This window comes from Cervus elaphus, chromosome 20 (assembly GCF_910594005.1).
Source record: "Cervus elaphus chromosome 20, mCerEla1.1, whole genome shotgun sequence".
Lineage (NCBI taxonomy): Eukaryota > Metazoa > Chordata > Mammalia > Artiodactyla > Cervidae > Cervus > Cervus elaphus.
The window spans coordinates 58,248,281-58,263,988 of record NC_057834.1 but is presented as its reverse complement, the minus strand read 5'-3'; the positions used below and the strand labels follow the sequence as shown (position 1 = coordinate 58,263,988).

General features: G+C 36.9%; 2 protein-coding genes across 8 annotated transcripts in view; one reads left to right on the top strand and one right to left on the bottom strand.

The window, feature by feature from the left end:
* The window catches only part of GPSM2 (G protein signaling modulator 2), a 51,150-nt gene extending 40,374 nt beyond the window's left edge, over positions 1 to 10,776 (top strand). For all 3 annotated transcript variants that reach the window (XM_043875606.1, XM_043875604.1, XM_043875605.1), the window contains 5 exons: positions 50 to 120; positions 1,841 to 2,017; positions 4,147 to 4,306; positions 5,190 to 5,407; positions 9,951 to 10,776. In XM_043875606.1, coding sequence (XP_043731541.1) covers positions 50 to 120; positions 1,841 to 2,017; positions 4,147 to 4,306; positions 5,190 to 5,407; positions 9,951 to 10,178 — 854 coding nt within the window. In that variant the 3' untranslated portion in view covers positions 10,179 to 10,776. The remainder of the gene's footprint in view (positions 1 to 49; positions 121 to 1,840; positions 2,018 to 4,146; positions 4,307 to 5,189; positions 5,408 to 9,950) is intronic.
* CLCC1 (chloride channel CLIC like 1) overlaps positions 10,216 to 15,708 on the bottom strand; it is a 32,828-nt gene continuing 27,335 nt past the window's right edge. For all 5 annotated transcript variants that reach the window (XM_043875608.1, XM_043875607.1, XM_043875611.1 and 2 more), the window contains exon 11: positions 10,216 to 13,848. In XM_043875608.1, coding sequence (XP_043731543.1) covers positions 13,603 to 13,848 — 246 coding nt within the window. In that variant the 3' untranslated portion in view covers positions 10,216 to 13,602. The remainder of the gene's footprint in view (positions 13,849 to 15,708) is intronic.

The window sequence follows — 15,708 nt, the reverse complement described above, 5'->3', positions numbered from 1 at the left end:
CAGTCTTCAGGGCTCCCTAGTTTATTTGAATTAACTTTTTTTTCCAAAGGTGCACGCCCCAAATTTGGACGCCGACACAGTATGGAAAACATGGAGCTTATGAAGTTAACACCAGAAAAGGTTGGCAGTTTTTCTGTTTTAAATTTCTTGAACTGTTAAAATATTTTAGCAACTTTTAATTTAAATTAAATAATTTAAGCCCTGTCACATGGGTATCACTTGAACATTTTCCTCTGAAAAGAATCAAGTACAGTGCCCAAACAATGTGTACAGTATGGTGCCATCTGTTCACGAGAACTTTTATGCATATATATCCTTTGTAATTGCATGTTTCTAGAAGGGTTTGTAAGATATTTGATAACAGTGATTACCTCTGGGAAAATTGCTATCTGGGTTATAAAAAATGCTTACTTTATATACTGTTTTGAAGTGTTTGAATATTTTACCATGTACATGCATTATTTTGTTTTTCTTTAATTAAAAGATCAGGAAAATTAAAAAAAGGATTAAGAAGCTTAGCTTTTTCAACTAAATAGCAGCAACATTATTGGCAAGATTAATGATACTTATGATCAAGCTAGTTTTTCTGGCTGCACTTTTGAAAAGCTTTTTTAAACAAAGCAATAACTCTTTATTCAAGATGCATCTTCTCTAGGATTTTTTTTTTTTTTTAAAGTAACAGAGAAGGGACTTTATAATTGGGAAAATGGTTACTGAAGAATAAACCTAGGCTGCTTTCGTCCACCTCCATTTATCTTAATTTTACATTGCTATGGTTTGCTCTTATTTGTTTATGGTATATTGATATTTCTTAAAACACTTTTTATAAGATATATCTATTATAACAACTTGGGAAACTTCCAATGAGGAAATTAAAATTATCAATAATCACACCTCCCAAAAGTAAGGAAAATTAATATTTTTGTATTTGTTCATCTTGCATTTTATATGAATATTAACAGATACTATTTTATAATACATAGTACTATATCAACATCTTTGTGTCATTATTATTCTGCTCTATTATTATAACAGGCATATGATTTTTGAATATTGACATTTTTTGTGTAAGTAGTCATCATGAGAACAACATCTGATTTGAACTAATTTCCAATACATTTTTTTAATTACAAACTTTTTTTTAACTTCTGGTTAACTTTTGAAGGGCTTCGTGATTTTCTCCAAATATTTACCTCTTATATTGTTAGTGTGGTTCTCAAATCTCTATATAGAGTATTTAAAAAAAAGTAGACACAAAAAACTTTTAAGTCAGTTTAGATCTTCCTTCTTCTAATAGGTAGGAACCTAGTAATAAGCAGCAAAATTAATTTGGTGTGTCTGTAAGTGGTACTAACAGTAATTCCATGAGAAGCTGATCAGATTCAACCCTGTAATTTTCCAATAGACAAATGATGATAAAGCTTTATCTCTAGTTGTGATTTTTTTTTTTACCTCATAATAAAGTCAAAGAGTTCAGTAGTTTTATCAACAAAAAATTACTACTGCTTCGTAAGTTTTAGATGTCAATTTTTAAGGTTAAAAATTCTAGATATATTCAAACTTTCCAGTTGTAATTAATTTTCAGGTAACTCACATTGAGAATAAAACTTCAGCTTCTCTGACCATCTAAATTTTATGACTTTTGGCAAACTTTTTCTTATTCTTAAGATTTCTAAAAACCCCCACTTTAATATTTTGATAGTAAGAAATTCATAGCATACATTTAGTCCAAGCTTTTGGAAACAGTGAAATATGTTGTCAAAAAGGAATTTATTAACTCATCCCACCCCCAGTTACTGATTTTTTTTTGATGTCCTGTTTTCCATTTATAATTCTGTAGGTACAAAACTGGAACAGTGAAATTCTTGCTAAACAAAAACCTCTTATTGCCAAACCTTCTGCAAAGCTCCTTTTTGTCAACAGACTGAAGGGGAAAAAATACAAAACTAATTCCTCCACTAAAGTTCTTCAAGACGCTAGTAATTCCATTGATCACCGAATTCCGAATTCTCAAAGGGTATGCTTAAAATAAGTTTTAGAGTATTGTGTTTTGAGTTTCTTATAGTCATACTGGATTTTTATAATTTATTATTAGATAGTCAATATAAAATACTCAAAGTAGTCTTCTGTATTTTCCTATTTTTCCTGTATTTTTCTTTTTTTTTGTAGATTCTCTTGTTTATTGCACATGAGTATCTGACTCCAAAGCCAGTGATCTAAAATCATTAGATTATATTTCTGTATTTTTCAAAGCTAGAAACTAAAATGTCCTCCATTCAGTTTAGAAGTCAGAACAAATTAAATTCAGATGTTCAAGAATTTTTAAATACTAATCTAAAGTGAGAACTGTCTGCATGCATCAACTTTTATTTATTTCTATTACTAAAATTCTAATAGAGTTAAAAACAATTTTGCTTAAAAGTGAGCATAGGAATCATATTATTAAATATAACAAAATATTTAAAAATTGAAAAATACCATGGGATTACTGGTATCTCTAAGCTACCCTACACTCTGATAAAAAAGATGAGATAAATTAGAAAGAAGCTACTTCAAATTACCAAGCCCATTTTTCAAGCAGTGAGAACCTTTGAAAAAACTGTGGTAGTCTTTTATTTAACAGATTTCTATTGATCTTGTTGTCAGCATTTTATTTATACCTGCACCCTGTCGTGTTGTTTGCCCGGATTCTATCAGTTTTTCACATGTTTCTTACGTATGTGTGACTAACAAAAGGAAACATTATGGGGTATATAAAAATGGCCCAGGAATATTTTTGTACGTCCAGAGCAGAACTGGAAGGCAGTCTCTTTGCTCAAGGTTTGAGGTCTAACCAAGCACATCAGCCTAACTGAAGCTGTCTGTATTTTTGGAGCCTTGTTGTCTTTCAGTGTGCAGAATTATGAATTAAGAGGCTTCATGCTCCTTTTGTTAGTGATTAATGCATTTGACTGTAGCTTATACACATACTTATCATTCCCATACCTGAAGCCCTCTTGTTTTCCTTACTTCAGTAAGAGGAATGCTCTGTATGTACACTGTCACCCAGGCTGGGAACGCAGGCATCATTTTAGACTCCTCTTCCTTCCCTGACCACATCCAGTTAATCCCTAAGAAATCTCTGCTACTGTGTATTAGTTCTTAATGTACTACTTTATCTTGCCCATACTTCTGGAATAGGTACCTGCACTGATCCCCCTCCCTGCATTATTAACCTCTCCAAACCAGGCAGGGCCAGCTTGATTTCTGTACAAAACTACTTAAAATTGACTATTATCATGTTTCTCTCATTTCACATAGGATAAGCCTTAATTAGCTTGTAAGCCTGTCATACAGAGGCCTTTGTCTTGACCTCCTCTTCTCCCCTTCTTCACTACCCCTGCTTGCCCTTCAGTTCATTATCCCCTGTACACTGCAAATCTTTGGAATTGCATATTAATCAGTATGAAACATCTCTACCCTGCAAATGCTTATGCTCAGGAACTCAAATATCATGTAAGCTTCTGCTATTTCACCTAATAATTAATTGCACCCTTCTCCTAGGGCTCATAACATTTTGTATACATGTACTTCAATAAAGACTATCATTGTGAAAAAATTGTCTTTATTAAACATTAGTCATTTTAGTTTTGAATCTTTCCAAATAAAGTATAACAGGTATCCCTCTTTCTCAAGTATTCATTTGAAGTTTATATTTTTTCAGGATCTTCAAATCTTTACAGTTAAAGACCTTAGAAGTCACTATATCAAGAAAACATACACGCTTTCTTAGTCTTTCTTAGTTTATCAGTTCTTAGTTTATTTAAATTCTGTTGTAAAATCTAAGAGCTGAACTTGAGCCTGGTGGGGCACATGTTCATATCACTGATATTTGGGTAATTCATTCAGTATCTGTAACAGTTCCCCTAAGTCTGAGGTAATTTATTTAGCTTTAGAAATACAAGGATCAAAAAGTAAAATAACTAGAAATGCTTTTTGTTAGTTGGACTGAAATAACTATTACCAAGTGGTGCCATCTTACACAAAGAAAATGTCAGCTTTTTACTCTAAATCTTCATCCTTTGCATTTGAGGTAGATGATATTGTTTCACTGATGATCTAACGATAATGCTGGACTAGTGAAATTTTTCTCTCTCAATATTTTAGAAAATCAGTGCAGAATCTATTGGAGATGAAGGGTTCTTTGACTTACTAAGCCGATTTCAAAGCAATCGGATGGATGATCAGAGGTGCTGCTTACAAGAGAAGAACTCTAAATCAGCTGCTGTGGCAGCTTCTTCCACTCCCCCCAAAAGGATACTAAAAAGTAAGTTATCTGTGCCTCTCCTGCAGTTTGAGTAGTTCTCTTTGATATTCTTGTAGTTATTTCTGAGAATTTAATTCTTATCGTCGGAGGTACAATCACGGAGCCTGAATTGAAGTATATCTGAAATGCTGGAATTTGTACAGTTTTAAACAAGGTTTTGTTTCAGTGCCCCTGAGTTTATCTGTATTTCTATCTAGTGCGGTGCACTTTCTAATAACTATATTATATTGCCTCCTGAGTTTCCTAGGGGTTGGGGAAAAGAAAATCTAACTTAACAATAATGAGGAAAAAATTTTAGGTATTCATACCTTATGATTACATGTAAAATATGAATGCTTCATATGTGGTTTCAAAAAGAAAAGCTCAGACAGACTGAAGAGGAATCTGTGGCTATGGCTGAAGCTAAGGCTTGCCTGAGCCATAGAAAGATTAAAACAGGTTGGCTACAAAAAATTTTCTATTTCAGCTACCAAAAGACTTCCTCTCCTGAAGCTCAAGACTTGCCAGCAGCACTTACAGTTAGCTAAATGTCCTAACCAAAGCATGAAACAAAAATACTGTCCCATTCATCCTGGGCTGAGATTATGTAAGAAAAGCTATTTACCTCCAAAATCTAGCCCCATATCTTATAAAGTTACATATTAGGTGCTATTAGGTAAAGGGAAATACAGTTAAATCCGAATAACCATATGAAGTACTCTGAAATTGATTCTCCCTTCACCACCCATCTAGTCTGGCCCCAGCCTATCAGTGACCCTCAGCAACAGAGCTAAAGCAAGGGGGCAGGGAGGGTGCCGGGACTGAACAAGGCAGAAATAAATTATATGTGTATAATATGCTTAAATGACTGGTATTTTTGGATTTTATTCCCCTCTATCCATAGCACCACCGGTTTCTGTGGTGTCCCCCAACACAGATGAGTTTTTAGACCTTCTTGCCAGCTCACAGAGCCGCCGTCTAGATGACCAGAGGGCCAGTTTCAGTAATCTGCCCGGGCTTCGTCTGACACAAAACAATAGTCAGTCAGTACTTGGCCATCTGATGACTAATGACAACAAAGAGCCTGATGAAGACTTCTTTGACATCCTTGTCAAATGTCAGGTATGTCTGCATATTTTTGCCATTCTGTATATAGCTCAGATGTTGTTCAGAACTTTTGTAGTGTTATGATTCTAACTTGGGAAAAGCTCATTTTATATTAGTGAGGCAATCAGTTGATTATTCAGGGAGACATTCCCTTGTGATAGCTTCTTATTTTGAGTTCCTTTTGGCTGTGAGGTGGGGTGTCGCTGATGACTCCCTCTGAGCTATGGTAGACACTGGAACAGAGAGCTGAATAAGGTAAAGCAGTCTGCCATGTGAATATTCACTGAAAGAGCATTCCATGCAGAGTCAGCATGTTTAAGGAATGGCCAGTGTGACTGGTATAGAGTAAAGGGTAGAGGAGAGCTTATAGGATGAGGATGGAGAAGCAGTCAGAGCCTAGATCATATAGACTCTTGTAGGCCATGATGAGGTCTTGTATTCCAAATGTGATGGAAAGACGTTAGAGGATTCTGGGGGATCATCCTAACAACTGCTGAAAGAATGTGATGGCAAAGATGTCAGAAGGAAACTAATGTGGTAATAAGGCAAAAAATATTGGTGACTTGGACTAGTGTGGTGGACATAGTGTAAGTGGTCAGAATAGGGACATATTTTTGAAAGTATGATCGGTTGGCAAGATCCGTTAATAAACTAGATGGAGGGTATGAGAAAGAGAATTCAGGATGATTCCTACCTTTTTGGCTTGAATAACTGAGTAAATTTCAATAAATTCAGTAAATTTCAGTAAATTCAGTGCCATGTACCGAAACAGAGAGGAAGGAGGAAAAAAAAAAAAAACCTCCTGACACAAAAGAAAAGCCCTGGACTTGCTGGCTTCATGGGGAAATTCTACCAAATGTCTAAACAACACCAATTCCAAAAATTGAAGAGAAGGGGACACTTCTGTGTCATTCTATGAGGCAAATACTGCCCTGATACCAAAGCCAGTCTTAACTACAGACCAATATCCTTTTCAAATATAGATGCAAAAATTAACAAAATACTAGCAAACAGAATCCAGCACCATGTTAAAAGGATTATATGCCATAAAACCTAATGGGGTTTATTCCTAGAATCCAAAGATGGTTCAACATATGGAAATCAACCAATGTAATATACCACAATAACGAAATGAAGGAAAAAACAATCATCTCAATTGATGCAGAAAAATTATTTGATAAAATTCAACACATTTTCATGATAAACAAACTAGGAATAGCAGGAAACTACCATGACATAATAGAAATCATTTACCCCAGCTATCATCGTATCAGTGCTCAGTATGTGCGATCATCATACTCAGTGAAAAAAGACTGAAAGCTTCTTAAGATCAGGAACAAGACATGGATGCCCACTTTGCCACTCATATTCAACACAGTACCAGAAGTTTTAGCCAGTTAGGTAAGGAAAAGAAACAGAAGGCATCCAAATTGGTAAAGAAGTAAAATTGTCTGTTTTAGAGATAACAGGGTCTTTTTCTTTTCCTTTGGCGGCACCACATGGCATGAGGGATTTTAGTTCCCCCAACTAGGGACTGAAGCCATGATCCTGCAGTAAAAGCGTGCAGCCCCAACCACGGGACCACCATGAAATTCCCTGGAGATGTAGAAAATCAAAGATTTCACCAAGAAAAAAAAGTTAGAAAGTCACAAAGTTAAGATATAATATCAACATCACCATCAGTTGCGTTTCTATAAACTAATAATAGTCCAAAAGGGAAATTAAAAAAACAGTTCCACTTACAGTAGACTGTAAGTAGTATCAAAGAGAATAGTTAGGAATTAACCAAGAAGGTGGAAGACTCATACAGTGAAACCTACAAAATATTTCTGATAGAAATTAAATATGACATAAGTCTCATGTTCTTGGACTGTAAGACTTTTTTTGTTAAAAAGTCAGTACCACCCAGAGTGTGATCTACAGATAAAGTGCAATCCCTATCAAAATTTCAGTGATGCTTTTTTACAGAAAAAAAAAATCCATCCTAAAATGCACATGGAATCTCAAGGAAACCCAAATAGCCAAAACTATCTTGAATAGGAAGAACAACATTGGAGGACTCACATTTCCAGATTTAAAAATTTACTGCAGAGCTACAGTAATCAAAACAGTGTCATACAAGCATGATGATACATAGACAGCCCAGAAGTAAACACTCATATATGGTCAAACAATTTTCAGCAAGGTTGCCAAGACCACTCAATATGGAAGGAATCTTAACAACTGATGCTGGGAAAACTGGATGTCTACACACAAAAGAACTGACGCTGGGAAAACTGGATATCTACATACATACATACCTAATACCATATACAAAAATTAACTCATAGTGGATCAATGACCTAAGTATAGGAGCTAAAAACTATAAAACTCTTAGAATAAAACATAAGGGGAAAGTTTCATGACTTTAGATTTGGCTATGGTTTCTTAATTATAACACTAAAGGCATAGGGAATAAAAAAGACAAAGACAAATTGGACTTCATGAAAGTTTAAAACTTCTATGCAAAGGACACTATCAACAAAGCACAAAGGCAACCCACAGAAAATATTTGCATATCATGTAACTGATAAAGATTAATCCAGAATATACAGAACTCCAAAAGCTCAACAACAACAAAAAACCTGATTCAAAATGGGCAAAGAACACAAATAGATATTTCTCCAGAGAAGATATACAAATGGCCAATAAGCACAGGAAAAGATGCTTGACATCACAAATCATTAGAGAAAGGAAGATCAAAACCACAATAACATACCACCTCATACCCATTAGGACAGCTATCAAAACAAACCAAAAACTGCAGAAAATAGTAAATGTTGGTGTGGATGTGGAGAAATTGGCACCCTTGTGCATGGCAGGTAGGATTATAAAATGGTGAAACTGCTATGGAAAACTCTATGCCAGTTCCTTAAAAAATTAAAAACAATTATCATATGATCCAGCAATCCCACTTCTGGGTATGACTGAAAACAAGGACATGACAGATATTTGTTCATAATATGATACACCCATATTCATAGCAGCATTATTCACAACAGCCAAAGTTGGAAGCAATCCAAGTGTCTACTGACAGATGATTGGATAAACAAAATGTGGTATACTTACACAATGGAATATTTTCGGCCTTAAAAACACACTATAGCAGGGATGAACCTTGAAGCTATTATACTGAGAAATACACAGTCAAAAGAGGACAAACACTGTATGATTCCTCTTGTATGGTTCAGTTAATAGAGACAAAGTAAAATTGTGGTCGCAGAGGCTGGAGGGAGGGGAGAGTGGGGAGTTGTAAATAGGTTTAGAGTTTCAGTCTTGCAAGACGAAAAAAGTTCTGGAGATGGATGGTGGTGATAATTACACAATATGAATGTACCTGATACTGAACTGTACACTTAAAAATGGGTAAAATGGTATATTTATGTTATGTTTATTTTATCTCAGTTTTTAAAAAATGATTTACTGGAAGGAGTACTGGAGAGCCTGATCTGGAAAAATAGGAGTCAGTGGTCAACATGGGATATTAAAGTGATTTCAGAGATGGTGCAATTTATGAGAATAACTATGTCTGGCCTCTGACCATGGGAGCTAATGGATAAGGCAGAGGGTAAGGATGAGAACACCAGGGGAGAGGAGGTCTAGGAACTGAAGTGCCTGAGTGTTGGATGAATTAGAGGACAATGAAAGGACCAAGAACTGTGACAGGAGAGATGATGAGTATGTGTGTGCGCCAGGGTGGTGCTGACTAGGCGGCCAGTCAACCACTGCATCCTCACGGGACCGTGCGGCTAAATGTTTAGGCACATCAGTACGCAGCGCCTAGCAACACAGGGGGCACTCAGGTGTCAGCTATCACATTCCTACTCTTCCTCTTGGGCTATAATACCAGATGCAAAAACATTTCTAACATGCTTCTAAGAACCATAAGCTAGAACTTAAAAGATTTAAACGCTTAAGACCAAGGCAAACTTTTTCTGTAAAGGGCCATAGAGAAACTATTTTAGGCTTTTTGAGCCCTTTGGCCTTTGTTGCAACTGCTCAACTCTGCCATTGTAGCAGGCAAACAGCCACACACAGTTCAAAACAAAGGAGCACAGTGTTGAAGTCAAAGTACTGTTACAAAAACAATGGGCAGTAGAGTTATAGTTTGCTGACCCTTGGCCAAAGACAATGTTATAAGGAAGCGATGCAGAGTTTCTGTACCTCATGTTACATTCCTAAAGATTTGGTAAGTTTTATTTGGTGATACCTATTATGGTAAGATTATAATCTTGAACTGGCATCGTGGACACAGGTGACCTTGTGTCTTAACTACTCTTACCAAAGCCATGAAGCTATGGCTATACTTCTGCTTACATAACATAACCAGCATATTGTTTATATGTCATTTCAAAGAAAAGATCTTACTAGTTTTCAGATCTAAAGACTGAGTAAACTTCTAAGCAGTTCTAAGAGGCAGTAAACATTTAAAGCTACATTTCTTATTGTGAGTGGTAGATAGAACACACCTTGGCGCTCTCCTGATTTGTCTTTTAATTTCTTACTTGTGAATTTCTAGGGATCCAGATTAGATGACCAGAGATGTGCTCCGCCACCTGCTGCCACAAAGGGGCCAACAGTACCAGATGAGGACTTTCTTAGCCTTATTTTACGGTCTCAAGCAAAGAGAATGGATGAACAGAGAGCTCTTTTACAAAGAGATCAGAACAGAGACACTGAATTTGGGCTCAAGGACCTTTTGCAGAGTAAAGCTGTGTTGGAACTTGAAAATTCTGGGAAAAAATAAGCAAACCACTAGTATACTGTTGAATTTTCTTTTTTTAAAAATGACCTTATTTCCTTTCAGAACACTGCAGGGAAATTCAATCTACTACTTTTTTCTTCAAAAGGAGAAAGTATAGCACTGTACTACAGCTTAAAATGTTTTTAGCATGATGTAAATATTTAACCTTTAATAGTATAGTGTTTACACTCCTCTGGACACTCAACTTGTTTCTGAGTGGAAGTGTCTTGAAAGGTGCTTCATCAACTTTTGTGATTACTGCTTGGGATTATGTTCTTTGGCAACTTGTTAAGATTCCTTTACCTACTATTTGTAAAGTAGGAAGTTAAAATGAATCTAGACTAGGATTTAATCCTCTTGTTGAGGTAATTTTTTTACTCTTAATTGATAATGGCAATTTTTTATACCTAACCATGGATGTAGTGAGAAATTACGCTGTTTCATAAAAATAATATACTTGACCAATGTGTAAAAAAATATCATCTGTTAAAGAATCTAGATTTTTTTTCCACTAAGAAAATCTCTATTTTCAATATATTTTTAGGCCAAAGCCATCATAAAAGAACATAAAAGAATTTAAGAATAAACTTCTTTTAGTGTGGTTTGGCCTCTTTGTGTGATTTTTAAAATAATTTATGTGTATATATATACATATATAAGTACAGGTATGTATATATGTGCACTTGTGTGTGGGTGGGTGTGTGTGTATGTAATGGTTTAAAATTGTATGTTCTGTTGCAAAATACTATTGTAAAGTTTTTTAGGACCCAATGTTCAAAAAATCCCCAAAACCCTTATGTGACTATGTAAAAAACCTAGGCCACGAAAATTAAGTATGAAAGATGTAGGTTAAGCCCTCAGCTATCATTAATGACAAGAGGAGTTTCTTCCTCCTCTTTCCAGAAACTGAAGGTGTTTTACAAGGGGACATAATGTGACATAAGTAAGTTTGGCAAAAGCAAGTCAACAAGGATGGGACTGAGCTGGGTCTGCACTAAGACTGAATTGCATAATACAAATGCCCACACCTGGAACAAGCTGGCAACTCATTCACTTCTGGTTGCTTCTGATTCTGCAAAGCTGCGATGGGATCTAGGCCTCTGTTCATCCTAAAAATCTTTCAGGTGATTTTGATAGGCAATGCAAACCACTTCTCCAAATGGCCAATGTTTTAAAAAATGAGAAGATAGTTACACAATCTGGACTCACATTAAGAGCTCAGGGGGAAAAAAAAAAAAAAGATTATTCTTGGTTCTGAAATCACACAAATTTTGTCAAAAGTACTCAGTTAACACTCAGATTATATTATGTTTTATATATTATATATAGCATATAATGTCCTGGAATAGCACCCATTTAAAACCAAAACCTGCACTTAAATTTCTTGGGGCTTTTTCTTACAAGCACATTTATTGAGCAAAGACAGCATACCAAAACACAATAATGTAAAAATAAGTGTTTATTTTGTGTAGATGGTAGCTCTTAGACCCCGTAAACATTCAGTGTTAGCCATTCCACTTAAAAATTGCTTTAAAAGAGCTGTATGCCTCAGTCTGATATTCCTAAAAGCTTGTTACTATAATCCTTGACTTTAATGATAAATGTTGGCTAAACAATAAACAAGCCTACTTCTTTTAGTTATAAACTGACCTTGAATATTCAATTGGCTTTAATAAGCCTTCCCTGAACTCTGCTGTTATGTTTCAACAGCAGCACTGTTGCCTTGCTAGCTGTCAAAGCAGAGTTCCTCCCCAAATGGTTATCTGTAATCAGAGTACAAAGATGAACTTTTACTTAAATTTTCTTTTAAAGATTCATTTTTGGATTGATAAGCAGCAGTAAGAAGTGCAAAATAACATTAACTCTACCCTCACAGTTACAGTCTAGCAACTGAGGCATCCATTTCACAACCCAGAGGGTAACTAGCACCTTGGGAGCACATTCACCAATAGAGGAAAACCTGGCCCGCAGAGGACTACCTTATATGCATCGATGTTCACAAGTCTATCCCAAGATGCAGACATCCTTACATGCTTGTGTTATAAAGTTTTATATAAATCATATTGCATTTATTGGAAAAAATTACCTTTCTGATAAGATAAATACTAATGATGTTTTGCAGTATTAAGCCAGAAAATAATATTAACACATAAAATTAATTACAGGCATCTAAGTGATGCTTCTGGGAGCCAAGAAGGGGTATTCTGCATTTCATGTAAAAAAACATCAAAAAGCAAATGCTTTAAACCTTTTCTGAAAGAAATGCCTGCATGAAATTTTAAAACTACTTGTGGTGTCATTTTTAGTAAGCAGCTGACTGGAACTTGTAGTGTGAAGGTTAAAACAAAGAATACCTGGATGTGTGTAATTGTGGCTTCCTAGCTAGCTTTTGTGCAAAATTTATAAATTGCTTTTTTTTTTTAAGTTTAAAATGAAGAATAGTTTGAAAATCAGAATAACTGAAGTGTGGATTATATCACCTGTCTAGGGTTAAAAATCCACTCGTCTTTTATCATGGTATTTATCCTTCTCTTTGTATAGATCTCTAAAATTTAGAACTTCATATGGCTTGGACAACATGGTTTACTCTATAATGTAATATCTAATAACCTCAAATCTGGGATTCTGAGTAGCAAGGAAAACAGGCCTTGTAAAACCTGTGCACTTATTTGCTGGAGAAATAAAGCCATTCTCAAAGTATGTAAAACTGGGATTAGCAGTTTAACAAGCTATGTAATCTAAATTCCCCTGACGATCTTCAGTTCTGTCCTAGCTAAGGATAAAGTCAAAGGGGTGGTAAAGAAGCAGGCCCAGTAACAGCTTTAAGAGTTGAAAATGCAGGCTGGTCTGTGGGCAGCCTACAGGGGGTCAGACTGAAACTGGAGATGCAGGCTCCAGGGCTGCGCTAAAATGCTGAAGTGCATGACGTGGGTAAACATGACTACAGTGACTTTCCTTAAATGTTTTTGAGTACCTACCATTTTTAGAAACATTCTGGGTCCGATGCACAACTAACAAATAATTCTATTAACTAAAGTAGGTATCGCAGGACTTCCAAAAGGCAAAACACACTTTGGTGAGTTGATTCCTGTATCTGCCTGTAAACAACAACTTCTTTTTCAATGTCCCCTACCTCACATGGTCTTTTTCATGATTCAAAATCATTAATACGTGCCATATGTTCATCTATGAGATCCTGTTCCAAAATTAACACTTCAAAAACTTTATGGGATGCATCTTAATATCAAAGAAATAAACTGAACAGAAAATACATGCACACTTGTTAATTCTGATTGTCAGTAAAAATACTGATGTTTAAAGTTGGCACCTATGTAGTAAATATCAGATTATTTGCAGAAGAAACAGCTGTGAAGAGATTACACAACTCGAAGACGACCTCAGAACCGTGGCCCATGTCTGTGTTCCTCTAGCCACACACTCCCACTGTAGTGCTTGCTGGGCCGGATGTGCTGCCTTCCTCTGGGCCACCTGCGGCATCAGTCCTAAGCTGGGCCTTCTCCACTGCAGGGAAACCTTCTACACCCTCGGAGACGTTCTGGCCAGAGACAGGCTTAGCAGGCTGGCTGCTTTCAGTACTGCTTTCTGTCGGAGTGCTTTCTCCTGGGATTTCACCCATCTCTTTGAGCTTTGATTCCAAATCAGGTGATTTAAGCTACAAAGTAGAAAATTACAGTGCTGTAATTGTTCAATTAACATAACATGAAGGTTTGTAATACACATGTTCAACAAGTTCCCACAAATCTGTTATAGCAAACATTGAATTCTTTCAAGTCCTCGTCCCAGTGCTGGACTGCAATTATGTAAGTGTTAAGCTTTACAGGACTGTCCATGGACACAGAAGACAGACCTGTGGACACACTGGGGGCAGGAGAGGGTGGGACGAGCTGCGAGAGTAGCAGTGAAACACACACTGCCACGTGTGAGACGGACAGTGGGAAGCTGCCGAATAACACGGGGACTCAGCCTGCTGCGCTGTGATGACCTGGCGGGATGGGGTGGTGTGGGGGGAGGTTCAAGAGGGAGGGGGTATATACACACTTATGGTGATTTACCTCGTTTTACAGCAGAAGCCAACAACTTCATAATTACCCTCCAATTAAAAATAAACATTAAAAAAAAGAACTGTCTGTGGAGGAGTGGGACACTCAGGGTATGCTAGGTGGTCTAGTGACCCAGCTTAGGAAGGGTCAGGAAGACTGGTGACCAGTACTGTTAACTCCTCCTGCCTGGGGAGAATAGTTCATTTGACAAACGTTCACAGAGCATACCTTAAGTTCTAGGTCCTAGGGATACAAAAGAGCAAGCAGACAAAGTCCCGCCCCCTTCCTTGAACTTACTGGGCAATACAGTATCATGCTGGGGGTGGGAAGGCTGAATTGCTGTTTAAATTAGCATGGTCTGAAAAGATGATACGAGTAAAGCTTGAGGAAATGAACCTTACGAATATATGGGAACAGCATTCTAGACAATAGCAAGTACAAAGGCTGAGCTCAAGGAGCAGACAGGAGGCCCTTGTGACTGAAGCAGAATGAGCGTGGAGGGAGCATGGGAGGAGAGAGCAGTGGGAGGCCCTAGGCTATTTTGATATCTTTGACTTTCCCTTCAAGTGAGCTGGGAACTGGAGGATTTCTGAGATTAAGTGACAGATAACCAGTGGCTCAGATGGTAAAGAGTTTGCCTGCAATGCAGGAGACCTGGGTTCGATCTCTGGGTCGGGAAGATACCCTGGAGAAGGGAATGGCAATCCACTCCAGTATTCTTGCCTGGAGAATTCTATGGACAGAGGAGCCTGGTGGGCTACAGCCCATGGGGTCGCAAAGAGTCGGACACGACAGACCAACACTTTTACGTGCACTTTACTAAAGCTGAAAGAAACATCTTAATTTTCTAGACCAATGCAGATATGTTTTATCCTTCTCAGGAACTCCAAGGGAAGGATTCTACAAGTTTCTATATTCTACTGTGTTCGTTACGGTTTCCCAAAGGTTTACATCTGCAACATAAACTTTGCAAATGACAATACAAATTCTTCTCTCAAACAGAAATGGAAGTGTCCCTTTAAATGGCCAATAATGGTGGAAAAGAGGCCTGACCCTTCCCCAGATAAAAAAGTTAGTCTAGCCAGCCAAAAGATTTGGGAAAGCAAGGTTTTTGATCCTTCCCCAGCTCACTCTCCCATCTAGCTAAGGTTTCAGGGCCCTCCTGTGGGCCAGCTCCCTAAGGTTCCAGCCTCAGGGGGCAGTTCTCTCTGATCTCTTCAAAGCTAGAAATTTCAGTCATGGTCACTTGTTGGTTTCCTATAAAATGTCACACGAATTGCTATCTGTTCTAACAAATGACTGCTAACTAGTATTTAACATAAAAGTTAAATCTCATTTCTTCTGAGACTGGACTAACTTGACCAGAAAGGGGGAAACAGAGTGAATAGTTACATCACTTGTGACATAATTAACCATGAAAGGTAAGAGTAGAACACTTAACCGAAAGCTTAATAGGAAGTACTTAAGCCTAG